Consider the following 17,435-nt stretch of genomic DNA (forward strand, 5'->3'; position numbering starts at 1 on the left):
GGAAATAGAAGGAAGTCTTCCCACTTTTCTCCTCCTCTCAAAAATTAGAACCACAACATTGAACACTTCATTCAGAGTTACCTTTATTCCAAGTGATGCTGCAAGGCACAGTAATAATGGTGAAAGAATAAACAATGTTCTTGGCTTCAGTCATCTGTCTTGCAGAATTGGTATTACTATTGTTTGATAAAAGTCTGTAGATCAACAGCTTCTAGTCCCAGTGGTTTCTGTAAGTATATATCCTAAATCACTGACTGACTGTAAGCTTCCCCCCCACCCCTACCCCCCTTTTAAGAACAGTTTACAGTAACATAGGGCAAAAGCCTGAACTACTGGAAGCAGAAAACAATCATTCTAACATCCAAAGGGAGTGTTAAATCCTCAGCCATTGTACACCAGCATAAATATACACATGTTAATCACAGGAGGTCATTATGCAGCCTCACGTTGAATACGGTGTATAGTTCTGGGCTCCACAACACAAAAAGGATGTTAAGAACCTTAAGAACCTGGAAAATGTCCAGAGGAGGTCAACAAAGCTGACACAAGAGCTGGTAAGCATGTCCTGTGATGACAGGTTGAGGAGGCTTGTGTTGCCCAGTCTGGAGAAGAAGATGCAGAAAGGTGACCTCACTACTATCTTCACCTGAGAAGGTGAAGCAGACAACAAGGTGCCGGTCTCTTCAGACTGGCAACTGGTGACAGGATGTGTGGAATGGCACAAAGCTGCATCAGGGAGGTTCGGATTGGATATTTGGAAAAAAAAAAATTACCATGAGGATGGTCAAACACTGCAACATAATGGAACAGGATTCCTAGGGAGGAGGCATCTGATACCCCAGGCCTGTCAATGTTCACGAGGCATTTGAATAATGCCCTCAGTAATATGCTTGAACTTCTTATTAATCTTGAAGTTGTCAGGCAGTTGGACTAGATGATTTTTGAAGGTCCCTTCTGACCGGACTATTATAAATATTTTATTTATTTATTTTTAATTGTGGCATACCACAAGTATCATAGTGTTTTTATTTATTTATTGTATATTTTATTTTATTTATTGCATCAGTTCTTTTTATTATTACTCAAAAAGAGATACAGGATTCTGCTCATCTCACCTATTAATTCAATGATGCTTGAAATACACTTTAGAAAATGACTGGGTTGTAAAATTGGAACATATTTTTAGCATACACTTAGGTGTTATATTAAATGCACTCAGTTCATTAAAAAAAAAAAAATAAAGTAAAAAATTGAGACCCAAATGGACTCAGATCTTTCTCTGGAGTTTTGTAGCATACAAATGTCAAGACCATGAAAGCTTCAAGACCAGTTGAGACAAGAGCATCCACATACATCATGGGGATGGTTTGGAAGAGCCTTCATAAAGTGTCAAGATGCAACAGAAGATTACAGTGATAACCCAACACAGTGAAAAAAATGACACAGAAAACATATTGTGGAGGAAGCAACTGCAATTTCTCACATTACTTTTTCAGGAGTGCTACGCCAATTCCATTATGGCAACAACTAATGTCAGTATCAACATTAAAAAGATCTGTAAATTCCCTGCATTTCAATAGTGTTTTTTTTTTTTATACTAAGTGCAAAACTGTTCAACGGAAACACTGCAATATTAGAAGTTAGATTAATGTTGAATTATTATGGTACCTGCTAGAAACCATGCTTGTCTCCAGTGTAACTTCTTGCAGTTGAAGGAAGTGGTAGAATATTAAAAAATAATTAAAATCTAATGTTATTTGTAGAAATCATTTGATACTTTTGACTGCAAAAGATGTGTGCAAATTTGATGCCTTAGCTGTTTGTTTGTTTTTTTAAAAGGCAAAAAAAATTCAGCTATTCTGAAACAGTTAACTGTATATGAGTAGAAGCACACATCTAATTCAAGCCACTGAGAAAAGATGGCCAAAGATCAATTTTTTATACTTCGTTATGTGTCTACAACTAGAAATCCTTTACACACATGCACATATACTATACATATTTATTTATTTTTCCTGAAGCAAAAGATCTTTTTACATTTGAAAAACACACTAGTGGAACTGTATCAAATTGCGCAATCTCTAGTTTATTTTTGTCAGTAACAACTATGATGACTTTGCATCTAATTCGGATCCAGGAATTTTCCTGCTGCTGCTCTTTTCCATCAAATTAAGAAGGTAAGAATTCTCTCCATCCTCATTAACACATATAATGTAACAACAGCTAAGAAGATTCTTAGTGTTATCTGTTGACAAGTGAAAGATACATCCTAAAGTGAACATTCGGTATATGTCACTTATCAAGTCTGAAGAAGCGTACAGAGCGTTTTTCTAAAACTTGTTAAGCTTTAAAGAATTAAACCTAGACCAATACCAGAATTTAAGTCATGAGCAAGTCTCCTTTCCTCCACACTCCCAAGTTTCTCAAAGTTTTATGCACATCTTACATATGTAACATTACTCATTTCTGTATTTTAAACAGAAGCTTGATGTAGCTGGGTTTTGTTAAGACAAAGGTAAAAAGACAGTCTCCAGATTCATATCAATACTCCAGCTCAGTCATTCATCACTTAAAATTGCTTTTTATCTACTTCCTTCTAGCAGACATTAAAAAGAATTTTCCCACTACCAACCCTTTGATATTGTATCTTCATCCTACTAGGTCCTACAACAGCTATGGTGATTTCTCACTTCTGACACCATATAGAGAAACTTCCTGACAACTTCCCTGCAAGTTAGGTGGTTGGGGGATTGCTTGTTTGAGTGTACTTGTTTCCAGTTTAGTTACCAATTTAAATGCTGAAAACTTATCTCCTTATTTCTCCAAATTGCTCTTTTGCAAGTATTCAAAATAACAAAGACCTTGGTACCGGTTTGAATATTCTTCTACAGGAATAGTTCAAACTACATTAAGGATCCTTTAATTCCCTAGAAGTAGGAGACATTTAAGGCAGATGGAAATTATTTCATCCTGCTTCCTTCAAGATTTTTCACCTTCCTTGGGTAGCAACCACTCTCATCAACACTACACTGTTCCACAGGTTTAATCCAGTCAAAAAAAAAAAAAATCATGTTCCTGTATATTTTATATTTAATATTACTGGGAAAGGTTTTCTATTACATATAAAGGTACCACTTATATTACATATAAAGGTACCACTTTAACATGTGATATAATCAAGTTTAAGCAACAAAAGAACCATACGATGCTCTTAGAGGAAAGGGTGAACGTATTGAAATTATATTTAATCCCAACTGCAGTATCAGCTTCTGTACATCATCTATTTGATGCAGACAATCTAAGTCTTTCAGATTAAATTTTATAAACCAGTCCTGTGGGATTCATCTTTGACAAAAGAATCCTGTATTCCTTATGCACTTCCTTCTAGCGTACACACCATCTTGTATTTCTTCCTAGCAATTTCAAAAGCTATTTAAATGTTGTCTTCGGCACATATGAAATGTGTAATGCCATATACTATCACTTTAAACAGACAGAATTAAATTGCTGTAAAAACTGAATAAAAAAAGCATGTTTTCAAGAAATATTAATCAGTTCTTCAAATGGACTCAGAAAAACCAACATTTCTTTCCCCTTCCAGGAATTGATAGCACTACTCCCTTGAGCAAAAAGGGCTCCAGCTGGGTAGAAATTAGCGAAGGAAGTAGGATGACTGAAACAGGGACAAAGAGAAAGGCACAAGTTAAAGAAAAATATTAAATTGTCTGCTTTCATAAGCTTTTCTTAGCCAAACAGAACACATCTGTGCATACTGAACAGCAGACAGTTGTTTTGCAAGTAAATAAAAAAGCAACTGCAAAGAAGTCTCTTTTCACTCTCTATGCACTTGAGTATTTTTTTCATACATCATTCAAGTATGAATGCAGAGCTTTCACAGAAAGCAGTATCTCAGGCTGTTTTTTTCACCAAATTAAACAGTACAGGCTGCATTAATTGCGAAGTTAGAGACACTAAATGAAGAAAACCCAAGGAAAGCAGCAAGGATACCATGGGTTCTAATAGCCCCCTTGCTCTATTGTCATCTGGGCACCATGGTTACAGCATCATTTCCCAAGCCTTAACCTCTGCATTAAGCCAAATAACCTTATTCCTCACTCTGAGTGAAACAAAGCTAGCTGCAAGGCTAGGCTTTCTGAAAGGGGTTAGGATTGATTTCTAACCATCATGACTATTTGGTATCCACTATACACCTCAACAGCTAAATAACAATCTAAGTTTCAAAGTACATAGCTCTCTCATTTATGTTCACAAGGTTAGTACAGCCAACATGCTCCCCCCTTTTGAAATTCAAAAGGCATCAAGATTAGACTCATTCCACACATTTAAAGAATATAATCTGTAGTGGACTTTAAGTCTTTCTGAAATGTCTGGTCCCTAGGCAGAACTTGGATTCCTTCATATACACAGAAAGAAGAAAACAAAACCAAAAAAAAAAAAAAAAAAAAAAAAAAAGCTACAGTGCATATCTTCTATGGAGAGCATGCCAGGAACTTGTGTACTCTACAGAATAGAGGGGTAGACCTACAGTTGTAGACTACAGTTGTAGACTACAGTTGTAGACTACAGTTGTAGACTACAGTTGTAGACTACAGTTGTAGACTACAGTTGTAGACTCAGCCAGTCACTAAGAAGTGGTGAGAATACAATGGATATCTTGGGTATTTTAGCACAGAAAATTAGAATTAATCACGAACCAATTAGTTTCAGCAAAACAGCTCAAAGGTTTGAGCTATTCAGTGTTTGATTTGTACCCTGGCCGAGGGTTCACCCTATCCTGAAAAATATTTTTTCTAGAAAAAAATCTCTAAGTTAGGTACTAGTAGAATTGATTTTATTTCTCCATTTTCAAGAGAGACATTCTCTTTGCACTCTGAGCACACACATTATGCTGCATCAGTAGGAAGAATCTTCCTCAACAGCCAATCTAATGTCACCCAGAGCACATCTGCTTTTCAGCGTCACGCCAATTTGATTTTCACACTTTTTCTCATCTACATTTCAGTAAAATCTCACTTTTTTTTTTTTTTCCCCTCTAGCTTGCTACCACAGGCTAGTCTGAAATAAGCACAAATGCAAAATCATTCAAATGCGATGAGGACTAGAAAAAAAGTCTTAGCATAAGGTGCTTAGTAACATGGTCACAGTATATTACTGTGGTTACCATCATTCTAGATCCTCCTGTTCACCAATTCCAAGATCAAGTTTCATTACTTCCTTCTGTTATCACTCACATCAACAATGGGACGAAAGCCCTTGAAAAGAACTATCATACTGTGAATCCACACATGTGGTACCAGCAAACAAGAACATTGTATACCCCAAATAATACTAGGCAACTTGTCTCTCTCCTGGCCTCTTACACTATTGAACCAAGTTTTTCAAAGATCCCTAATGGCTACTGCAAAAACGTTAAAGGGTTATACTACAAGATTGCAAAGACTGTACTGTATAATAAACACCTCTCCTTAATTAGAAGGTATTTTGATGGTCTGTAGGTGAGATTATTAGCTAAGCCAGAGACAGCACAATGTTTGGTAGAAGTGTGGTAGCCGGGGAGAAGTTTGCATAGAGTAAGGTTCTGCTGCAGCTCTGTGTCCAAGTAAACGTGAAAGGTGTTTGTTCTGCAGTTTCCTAAATGCTGCAACTTCTCTAAAACTGAGTAAGTCTGTCTTCTAACCACTTTCTACTATCCTACTCTGCAAATGAGTAACAAGCCTATCTACACCCCACATTGAAGTTGAGAACATAAATTGGCAAAACATGAGTATTCATAATAAACAGCAATGAAAGTATGTGAATGGCTAGGAAAATTAGTTGTTTTGGTAAAAATAGACCAACTGGCAGCATAATAGTCTTATCTTCTTAAGACAGCACGTGGAAACAAAACACATCAGAATTTTGATGTTACACTATACTGCTTTCCATAGAAAGAATCAATCAATATTAGCAAATAAAATATTGAGAAATTCCACAGACTTATTTCTTCAGCTCAAAACCCGTATCCACTGATTTCTCTCGTGATTCACTGAAACAGTTTTTTTCAGCAAATCTAGCAGAGCAATCAACAATGAATTTTTTTGTGTTCCCTCTAAGACAGTACACAAAAAAATAAAGATTATTAAACATGGGAGTGAATTGATGTAAAGGGAGAAGGTGGGCAATTAACAGCTCAAGAAGCAAAGGTAAAAAAAAAAAATATATAGAGTACCATGAACTGCTATTTAATGCAATGCCAAATTTTAAAATTTCTAAAAAGTACTTGCCACTCTGAAATGTTGAAATTGCAAACATAACAATACACTTCTTAAACCTTTGAAAAATATTAAGATTGAAGGAGAGTATGAAGTGTCTTCATTCTTTCTGACAGATACATTATTTGTCTTCTATACAGAGAACATTTACAGATCTGACCCTTGCAAAGCAGCTTGTACACCCATTGTGCAAAACTTGACAATGAGGAGAAAATGTTTTCTGACAAGTTGCATAAATGAGATTTATTTGTCTACAGATAAATCACAACGATTACTGTCTGGGAACAGGTTTCTGTTAAATATAGAAACAATATCAAATCCACATTCTTACCAAAAGAGGGATTTCAAATTTAGTTTGGTATCCTTAAATTCATCCCTGTCTGAATTAATAAATGAGAAAGAAATAGGGAAGTATCAGCATTATAATTTCTCTGAACACAGAGAATGCATTTAAAATGTCAAAAGTAGATCCACTGCAAGCCACCTGAGCTGAAATATATTTATACATAGCATAACAAGCAGAAGTCCAAACATTTGATTACATCTTTAAAACTGAATTCTAGAGATCCTCGAGATTTACCTGATATTACATGGAACTTCAAGAAAATTTTAACTGTAGATTAGATCAAATCTACAGTAAGTCTTTCCTGAAAGCTACTTTTTTTTTTTTTTTTTTCCTGAAGCAGTGTCCTTTCTTCCCTTACTTGTTTTCCCTCTTTTTCCTTTCAGATTTGTCTGTTAGAAACAAAGTATTACAAAATTTATTTTGTAGTATTTCTGGCCAAACCGATAAAGACTTGATTTCTGGACTTTTAATTTACGTTGGCAGGCTCAAATTTGTGGAGCATTTTGCTATGTAATCTTATGGCCTGGGATAAAACATTTAAAGTATACCAATTCCAAGGTCATCATTCTTAACCAGAAACTAGCCTCACCATCATAGCAGAAAATCCCATAAAATTAAAACCTTTTGACAAGAATCTACTACTCCCCCACCCCAAGTAGGAGAAAGGTAGAATAAATGTGCGATTGCTCTGGTGTATACTACATAAGGCAAGCATTAAGATTACATGCATCTACATAGTAAACTGTAGTAAAACTACAGGTATTCCCAAACTAGCCTTAAGCAATTTCATTCTGATGCCAAGAAGTCAACCTACAGCAGTTTCTGGCATGCTTTTTTATTAAATATAGATGTAACCGAACTACCTTATTTAAAAACTACCTTGAAAATGCCTGCATTATACCGCAGCCTGGTTTAGCTTTTATTTATTGATTTCAGGTTTTTTCTTTTTCTTTTTCTTTTTAATACCACTGAAGTTCAAAACCTCTCCTAGAAGAAGGAAGAGATTTTGTTTCACCAAGTAGTGAAACCAAGCAGTTGGCTGTATTAGGTCCTCATTTATACATCAGTAGATAATGAGCTAAGTGCATTCCTTGAAATAATGGCTTTGTACCACAGGAAAATGTGTTCCATTACTTTTAAACACAGTCCACAGCAAGGAGCGTGCTTTCTCCATGTATAGAAAGGTTGAGAGTCATATACTGAATGCCACTTCTGCAACTGAAGTACTTACAAACAGTTAACCCAAGACGTGTAATCATCCAAGACTGATAAAAAGCAAAACACGCTTGCAGTCTAGAAAATTCAGATGGCTGAAATAAGGGTGAAAGGAATTCTGAGCTGGAGACACATTGTAGAGTCAACACCCCTACATTTCAAGAAGAATACGGAAAGCACAATATTAAAACAGTCTTCGTTATCCGTGAAGCTTACAGCAAAAACCCACATTCTTCTCTGCTAAAACAGTCTACAACACATTACCATTATGCACAGTTCACTTTGAGTCACAAGGAAAAGAACGGACACTGCTGGACCTCAGCCTGAGACCTCTGAGTAAAGTTGCTTTTAGTCATTGGCTAAGACACATTGCAGTGGAGCGGCTATAGTCAAGGATATCAGCACGCAGTAAGTCTGAGTCTTCTACCTCATAATCTAGCAAGGGGTAGGGTTCTCCCTACTTTCATGTAAGTCTAAATGAAAAGGTCACTTTGAACATCTGGCTATAGTCTAAAGGGTGTTTAAGTTGGGAAAGGTGAAGAACTAGAAAATAAGGATTTAAGGATTTTAAATACAGACACACCCCAGTAAAAAGCCAAAGGCATTCCCCTTTACTCTTCTTCAAGTCTCAGACTGAGTTCTTCATAAAACTTTATCTGACAGAAGCTAAAGATATTTGTGTTTTCATGTTCTTTTATACAAGTTCCCCAAACCAACAAACACTGTAAAGGAAATATCTGACCTCAAAAACTCATTACAGGGAAAAAGCTAGCATTTGAGTCAGGTTCTCATATTTCATAAGGTAAGTGAACTGAAGATATTTGCATGACTTCCAACAACATGCGTACATAGATCAAAACCCATACCTTCATTAAGCATCATCTATCAAGCAGAAATTGGTACACTGCTGTTATCCCAAAGTAAAACAAAAGGTAGCATTTCTTCTGAAGCCACTGAATTCTAGATTGCTTTATAACATCAGTTTCTTCAGACTATCATTGAACTGAGCTATTAGGAAAAAAATAGCACCAGCCATTTCACTGCCATTAAAATAATACAGGATCTGACTTTTGTAGCCATGCTATTTGTATCTCCACTTAACACGCTGCTGTATTAGTATTAAAATTGCTATTAAAGTGCATCTTGTTGGGTTTATAGGCCTATTCTCAACTGTAAAATTCTACCTCAAATTTTTTAAGTACTTTGCATCTGTCAAATTTCATGTGTGGACAGGAGAGTCTTCATTACTGTCCTAGATAAAAAGGAATGTTATTTCACACCAAGCCTCTTCTGAAGAGTCAGATATTTGTCATTTGGACAAAAAAAAAGTTGGCAATCAAGAATTTAAATATCTGGCCTTCCAATGGTGAAGTTTAATTAATACGCAGAAAAAGGCCCTTCTAGCTAAAAAAGGACATGTCTCATTATACAAGATTACCTTTACTGCAGATCTGTTACTGACCCAAACAAGTAATTTCATGCAGATACTCCCTTCTACAAATAATTTTTTACCCAGCCTGAAGGTTTAGGCATCTACATCCACAAAAGCACACAGGCAAATATCAGAGCCTTAACCTCTTTTATGCCATGTCAATTTACTGAGCACTTGATGCAGTCAGACTTATAGACTTCAGCATAGTATAAAAAAGTAACACATGCGCCATCATCACATTACATCTGCCCAAACCAAACAGTCCAAGGAAATAGAAAACTGGATAAGGAAACACAAGCTTCAGGATAGTTTGTACCAAAATAATTTCACCTTTACAAATTTAGTCCCTTTAACATTTTGTGGGCTTCAGAGCAGTGATTTTTACTCCTTCCATCTAAACACACTGTTAACTGGACCAATATACCTTAATCTCGTTTGTTCTTTGGCACTACGAACAAACTTGAAATATGATTAAAAGTAATCACTAGTATAGAAAAGTGTCCATTTCAAGAACACAAACTTCCAGCAATTTAACATTTAGTTCATGCATATGGCTTTAGGCTATGCCAAGCTATTAGTTACATACAGCTCTGAAAATCAGAAATGACACAATCTTTAGAGAAATAGCTGTGTATTCCACTTTTTAACAATACTGTAAATTAAGACAAGTAAATAAAGAAAAGTCAACATGAGTGTTAACATCATTCAACTCATCTAATCTTATTTGTTTATAATTAGTCTTGAAGATGTGCTGTGGTCTTCTAAAACTATAAAATCATGTCATGATGCAAAAGACGATAGCTTCACTGCGTGACAAAGAAGAAAAAGCTGCTGTACACTTCTGCATCAACTACTGCGCTCAGTGGTTTCAACACCAATGCTTTAAATAGGGATACTCTGCTTCTCTAGAAACTTATGCAACAAAAACTCAAAATGGAAAACTTTTTGCCCCATGAGGCTGATGCTTTTCCTTAGCCAAACATTTTACACAGCAGGATATTAGACCCTGCTTTTTTCTAACTCAATTGCTCCTGAAAACCTGCTATGTTTGGGTCCAACGAATGCTTTAACTGTACGTTCCCAAGAAATGCTAACTGAACTGTCTTCCACCAGAGCAAATTAAAACATAATCTCTTTCCAGTAGATGGCATATTGATAGCACCGTATCATTTTTAAGCTTCTAACACGTGCTGTTGAAAAACTAACTCAGTTAAAAGTCAGGCAACTGATGGCAGCTGCTGACCAGGACAGTCCACTGCCTCCAGACTTCTGTAAATCACCAGTACTATGGTAGAGTGCCAATATCCTTTAGAACACGGTGATCAATCTAGTATCAAAAGCAAAACTTCACATTACAACACATACTATACTCAAGGGGCATTTTAAATGGAATTTCTCTGATCATTTCCATCCCTCACTTTGATAAGAATACAAATCATCATGAGTCACAAAGTTATACTCTTAAGAATATATACACTCCAACTCATACTGTTCATAATTAACATTCACGTGACAACTTCATATTCTTCATATTCCTTCATATTCTGCCCAACTCTTTTTTTTTTTTTTTTCTTTTGGAGGGGGAAAATATGACTAAAATTGAAAAACTGAACTACAAATTTTTATGAATTTGTGTTTTCATACAGAAAAATGTTTTCCTCATAAAGATAAGAGGCACTTGTTTTGGGGTTTTACACTAGACGTCTTGTCGCAGTTCAGTCCCCTGTACATTGAAGTCATTTACTTGGCATTTTACAAAACCTATAAAGTATAAAAAATTATATTAATTTTCCACATCTCTTCACTAGATTTTAGTCTATACAAAACCATGCAAGATGCAAACTCGCATTTGCAAAAAGTGGCTTGGTACCCCACCCACCCGCTTCTTTTAAACTGTGGCATAATTCAGAGAAGAAAATACTACTTTCAAATGAGTAGAACTATTAATACGAATTCACAAGAAGTTTCACACTTGGCTGCTAGTGAATAGTGCTTAGACTGCTTATTAAATCAGAAAGGAAAGTTATTGAATCACTGTATGTTACAATTCTCCTCTGAGTTTTGTATTTCAAAGAGCATTGGAGTTGTTCATACTGACTGGCACTGCAGTCTTTAAATCACAAGTGTTACAGAAAAATTATACCCCCCCCAAGGGAGTGAAATAATAAAATAACTGAAACATTTTGATATCACTTCTCCCTGCATTCAGGTCTTTTCCCACTCAGATTTTGGTTATCACTTTCCTGGGTTTGAGGACATACAGAGATGTGCTCCTGCTACATCTTACCTTGAGTACTTAGCAGGCACTTTTTTTTTTTTTTTTCTTTTTAACCCTATAAACAATTAAGATCTGAAACAAGAATCTGAAACAAGAAGTGCGGGGGGTGGGGGGGGGGGGCGGAATTAGGGGACACTTCAAATAAGCATTCTACATTTTACAAGAAAAGACCAAGAATAAAGGAACAGATAATTTCCTGAAAAATGCCTTTATCTTCTGATAATATGCTTTACTGACTTATAAGTTGCTTATTATTAGCACAGTAGAGAAATACCTTCCTTAAAATTAAGGCTTATTTTCTGAGAAGCAACTGGAATCTAAGCAGCCTGAACTGAGGACAGTGTCATTAGGACATATCTACTTCACACCTGGCATTAACTCTTCATCTGTGAATGAAACAATGAGATAGAGTGTTTTGGTGTTATCTTCCCTTTGCTGAACAGGTTATATCAACAGCATAGAGACCATACCATCTCTGAGCAACTGTGCAATACGCATTATCTTATCAGAACACTGCACGGTCAGAACAGCTTTTATTTTTAGGCTGCAATAGATTTTGTTCATATTTTCTCAGTGATATATTATACTTGCACAGAAAGGAATGCTTCTAGACTGCAGTAACTTTTTAACACGTTTCCTAGCATTGATATAATACTGCAACATCTCACCTGTATTTGACAGTAAAGAAGCTAAGCCCTAGGTCTCTATTCAGATGCAAAAGCCTCAACTCAGATGAGATTGTTCAAGTATTTGTTTTTCCGCACTCAATAGGGGAAAATGTTAACATGTTCTCAATTTCAGGTCTTTGGCTTCCTTATTGCCTGTGAAGCAGTGTATTTGCTATTGCTGCTGTATATATACGTGTGTGTATGTGTGTATATATATAGATAGATAGATACACACATACGATGCTTATATTTGTTGACTATCTTCCTTCACCTCATAAGCTCTGGGTCAACTTATATTGGAGCAGCTCTTTTACATCATAAAAAGCCCAGAAAGGCCAAGTAAAAGATTCAGTATCTCTCAGAGGATCAGTGAGGGGAAAGATAAGAATCAAAAACAATAACTGCACTTTAAACTTACTACTCTAGTACAAGATGAAATACATATTACTTCTCTTGGGAATACTGAATCTAAAAGAATAAACAGCAAACAAAACAGGAGAACTATACACAAAATAGCTCTCTGTACTCACCTAGTGCTGAAGACTAGTGCAGGAAAAAGAGGCAGCAAGTAATAAGCACAGATGAATTTCATGCTGTAGCTCCGCTGTTTTGTTCCGTTCCCCACTAATCGCTCTTCACACTGTCTCTTACCCCTTCTCCTCTCCCAGCAGCTCCGGAGCCTTGCCTGGGGGAGCTGCCTGCCCGGCGTGTGAGGTCCGTAGCTGTGTGAACAGACAGACCAACGGACCGACTAACGGAGGGAGCTCAGAGTGGGATTTGAGCTCCAGGAGTGATGTCACGAGGCAGCAAGCTGCTGCTGCAAGCCCACAGCCTGATCGCCTGTGATTATTCAACACGCTGGCTCTAGTCGCGTCCTGAAGGATTTGTTAGTACTCGCCGTTTAAGTGGCAGGCAGGGAGGGATGAGAACGCAGTGGCTAGCATTTTGCTTTAAGGTTGTAGTAGCAGAACAGATCTTAGGAATTCTTCCTGGAAGGAGAAAGAAAATGCAATGAAAGAAACACCAATATTTTATAATCAGAGTCTCCATTTGTTAGAAGTCAATCTACACAAGATTCATGAGACAGAGGCAGGAATTTTTTGAAGTAGGTGTCAAGTTACAAATCAACCTGTCAGACTAGATCTGGAAAGGTATCACTTCTGTGCAGCTACAGTTCACAAGTTATATTTCAATTACATATTCATTCACCCCACTACCACATCAAGTTCAGAGAACACAAACAGCTTCCAATTATATTTTGGAAACATTGATGTCATCTCTAAAACCCTTCACCCACCAGAAACAATTCGTAAGACTTTCAGAGCATTTAAGACTCTTTTTCCCACTTTGTCTGTTTTTACTTAATCCCAATTAAAGAAATAAATAAATGACATTTTCCAATGAAGATGCTTTCAGAATTGAAGTATTCCCTGCCCTAACACAAATGAAGTTCACTGGATGGCAAATCATACGAAAACACATCATTTAAACAAAAATAAACTTTCCACACATTAAAAAAAAAAAAAAAAAAAAAAAAGGTCTGCAAGTGAACAATATCTGATCATAATAAGAGGGAGTTCTAGCTGTCTATGTATTTTGGGGGTCATATGAAAGGCATGCAAAAACTACATTATACATCACTTGCATAAAAGTTTCCATAGTGTAAGCTGCTGTGTCATTGCATTCAACTCTTTGAGGAGTAATTTGGGATTTTATCAAAGCAAAGTTTGACCCTTAATAAGGCACTTACGTGGCAAAGAGACGGAATTAATAAATTAAATTACACACACTTCCTGATCAAATGAGAGGGAGAACAAAGAAATGAAAAGGGAAAGGCAACGTACACAGAAAAAAAAAAAAATGTCTGACAACTTCTGTTTGTGTCCCAAGTATAGTATTTTTTCCAGCACACATAGTAGCAAGTTCTATTCAACCACATTAACTGAAATCAGCATTTATTGTTATTTTGATGCTACAATACCAGCATGAAAGAAACAGTCATGTTACCATGGATACTTATGACAGAACAGTAAAAAGGTCATAAAAAGTGCAGTCAGCTTGTCATTTTCTCTTCCAGAAAAAGCCAGCTTTCCCAGGCTACTAGACACCTCTCAGGCACCTATGAATGAGCAGCTAAAACTTCTTCCACCTTTCCTTTACATGCACGCATACAGGGTGGAAAAAACAGGAGAAGGCAGTAGTACATCAAATGAATCACAAGAGAATCATTTATGACTCAAGTTAAGCATGCTTAACACACATAATGGAATTTTGCAACTTCAGGAATTAATCTCAGTTTTTGCGTCTTTTTTGGGGGTAGGGTCAATAAAGAGGCCTTCTCCAAAGTCTTGGTTTCTGATCAAGGTTCTCACCTTCCTGTTTGTGAAAGGCAGATCCTGCTTGACGAACCTGATCTCCTTCTATGACAAAGTGACACGCTGGGTGGACGAGGGAAAGGCTGTGGATGTGGTCTACCTTGACTTCAGCAAGGCTTTTGACACCGTCTCCCACAGCATTCTCCTCAAGAAACTGGCTGCTCATGGCTTGGACTGGCGCACGCTTCGTTGGGTTAGAAACTGGCTGGATAGCCGGGCCCAAAGAGTCGTGGTGAATGGAGCCAAGTCCAGTTGGAGGCCAGTCACTAGTGGCGTCCCCCAGGGCTCAGTGCTGGGGCCGGTCCTCTTTAATATCTTCATCGATGATCTGGACGAGGGCATCGAGTGCACCCTCAGTAAGTTCGCAGATGACACCAAGTTAGGTGCGTGTGTCGATCTGCTCGAGGGTAGGAAAGCTCTGCAGGAGGATCTGGATAGGCTGCACCGATGGGCTGAGGTCAACTGCATGAAGTTCAACAAGGCCAAGTGCCGGGTCCTGCACCTGGGATGCAATAACCCCAAGCAGAGCTACAGGCTGGCAGAGGAATGGTTGCAGAGCTGCCAGGCAGAGAAGGACCTGGGAGTGATGGTGGATAATCGGCTGAATATGAGCCAGCAGTGTGCTCAGGTGGCCAAGAAGGCCAACGGCATCCTGGCTTGTATCAGAAACAGTGTGACCAGCAGGGCTAGGGAGGTGATCGTCCCCCTGTACTCAGCTCTGGTGAGGCCGCACCTCGAGTACTGTGTTCAGTTTTGGGTCCCTCGCTACAAGAAGGACGTCGAGGTGCTTGAGCGGGTCCAGAGAAGGGCAACGAAGCTGGTGAGGGGCCTGGAGAACAAGTCCTATGAGGAGCGGCTGAGGGAGCTGGGCTTGTTCAGCCTGGAGAAGAGGAGGGCGACCTTATCGCTCTCTATAGATACCTCAAGGGAGGCTGTAGCGAGGTGGGGGTTGGCCTGTTCTCCCACGTGCCTGGTGACAGGACGAGGGGGAATGGGTTTAAGTTGAGCCAGGGGAGTTTTAGGTTAGATGTTAGGAAGAACTTCTTCACTGAAAGGGTTGTTAGGCATTGGAACAGGCTGCCCAGGGAAGTGGTGGAGTCACCATCCCTGGAAGTCTTCAAAAGACGTTTAGATGTAGAGCTTAGGGATATGGTTTAGTGGGGACTGTTAGTCTTAGGTCAGAGGTTGGACTCGATGACCTTGAGGTCTCTTCCAACCTAGAAATTCTGTGATTCTGTGATTCCTTATAAGGGAAAGGAATTCAACGTGAAGTTGAGTGACACCAGCACAAGTAGTCTGGCAGCATCCAGACATCACTTTACTGTTCTTGGCATAATTTCGACACCTTGATCAGAAGTGACAACTAGGAACTTTCCATGCTTTCCAATACTGCTACTTTAGTCATACTTACATGTGAATATCCTATAAAGATACTTAAGGATATAATGCCATAGCTCATTTTCAGCCTATGAACACATCAGACTTGGTGTGAAGGTATTTCCGGTGAATTTTCCCATCTGAGGTCACAATATGGGAATGGGGAATCTCAGTCTGCTTAGGCACAGCCTGTACACAACCAGACTGTTAAATCGCAGCAGTGGCTAACCCAGAATCACAGGAAGTGCAACCCTAATATGCACAGATGAAGTTTTATTACTGTTAAGGGAAATGCGCAGTGGTGAATGGAGGTAGATATAAGAAAAGCTGGAGTTTTAGAGGCAAACTTCTTCTATAATTAAGGACAAGGCACTTTAACATCTTAAATGCTACTGTTGTCAGACTTGATTGTGCTCAAGCTGTTCACCTGAAGACACATAAAAAGGCATCCTTTTAGCCCTCCAATACATCTAACTGACCCAGATCTTAAGCTCCAGACATTTTGTTGTTGTTGTTTTATTTTTTCTAGAGATTTATCTTAACAGCATGAGGTACACCTTACAAAAATAATTATTTATATAAAAAAAATGGGAGAGAACTGTAGAATTTCTTAGTTTTACAAAGCCTATGTTTGGTGCTATGCATACTTAAAGGTGTGAGATCACATTGACATATAACAAACTTCAAAGAGCTTTGATAGAAACTTTCCATATAAAATCATTACACACACAACTCAAAAATATTTTATTTTCACTCACAATTAAATTTTCTCCCTTTTTAAATGTATTGACAGTCTTATTGAATATATAATCACTCTCCTAGCATAGCAAGAAGAATTAAGGTGATTATATATGCTCTTGTACAAATACCTACACGTGAAATATATATAAGAATAAAACAATGCAAAGATTATTATGAAACTGAAAAATTATGCATTTCCTTAGAAGTGCCACGTAGTCATAAAACAGACTCTTGCAAGTTTGACTAAATACACTGATAATATGGGAAGATCGTAACCTGTTTTCCTGTTTTAGGGAGAGAAATGTACTCTCTCCCTTTGCAAAATACAGTACAAACTTACGTTTGCCAGAGCAGAAAAACATTCACTTATGCCTTTTTTTTTTTTTTTTTTTTTTTAAAGTAACTATTTTAGCAGGGGTTCCAATTTTACTTTCATTCTTTGGAAATAGCAGTAAGAAAAAAGAAAGGATCATGAAGTAATGCCGTATGTGATATTCAGTTATCTTGAATGCATATGTGCTGATAGAAATTTCTATAAATGCACTTAATGAAGCAGCCCATTAACATATCTTGTACAACAACAAAATTGTCAATGTGGAAGTCTTCACAAGAGTTTACACCGAATATTTTCAGAAGAATAATGGCAGAACTTTTCAGAAAATATAATACATTTAACTTCAGTATACTTTTAGTGTCATTATTATTAGTGTAAGACTATGACTGCAGCAAAG

The 17,435-nt window shown here is 37.4% G+C and overlaps 1 protein-coding gene across 2 annotated transcripts in view; it reads right to left on the bottom strand.

The window, feature by feature from the left end:
• LUZP2 (leucine zipper protein 2) overlaps positions 1-12,874 on the bottom strand; it is a 183,610-nt gene extending 170,736 nt beyond the window's left edge. For both annotated transcript variants that reach the window (XM_084520766.1, XM_084520765.1), the window contains exon 1: positions 12,742-12,874. In XM_084520766.1, the coding sequence (XP_084376892.1) occupies positions 12,742-12,803 (62 nt within the window). In that variant the 5' untranslated portion in view covers positions 12,804-12,874. The remainder of the gene's footprint in view (positions 1-12,741) is intronic.
• Positions 12,875-17,435: the final 4,561 nt, after the last annotated feature.

Source organism: Aythya ferina (assembly GCF_964211825.1).
Source record: "Aythya ferina genome assembly, chromosome: 5".
NCBI lineage: Eukaryota > Metazoa > Chordata > Aves > Anseriformes > Anatidae > Aythya > Aythya ferina.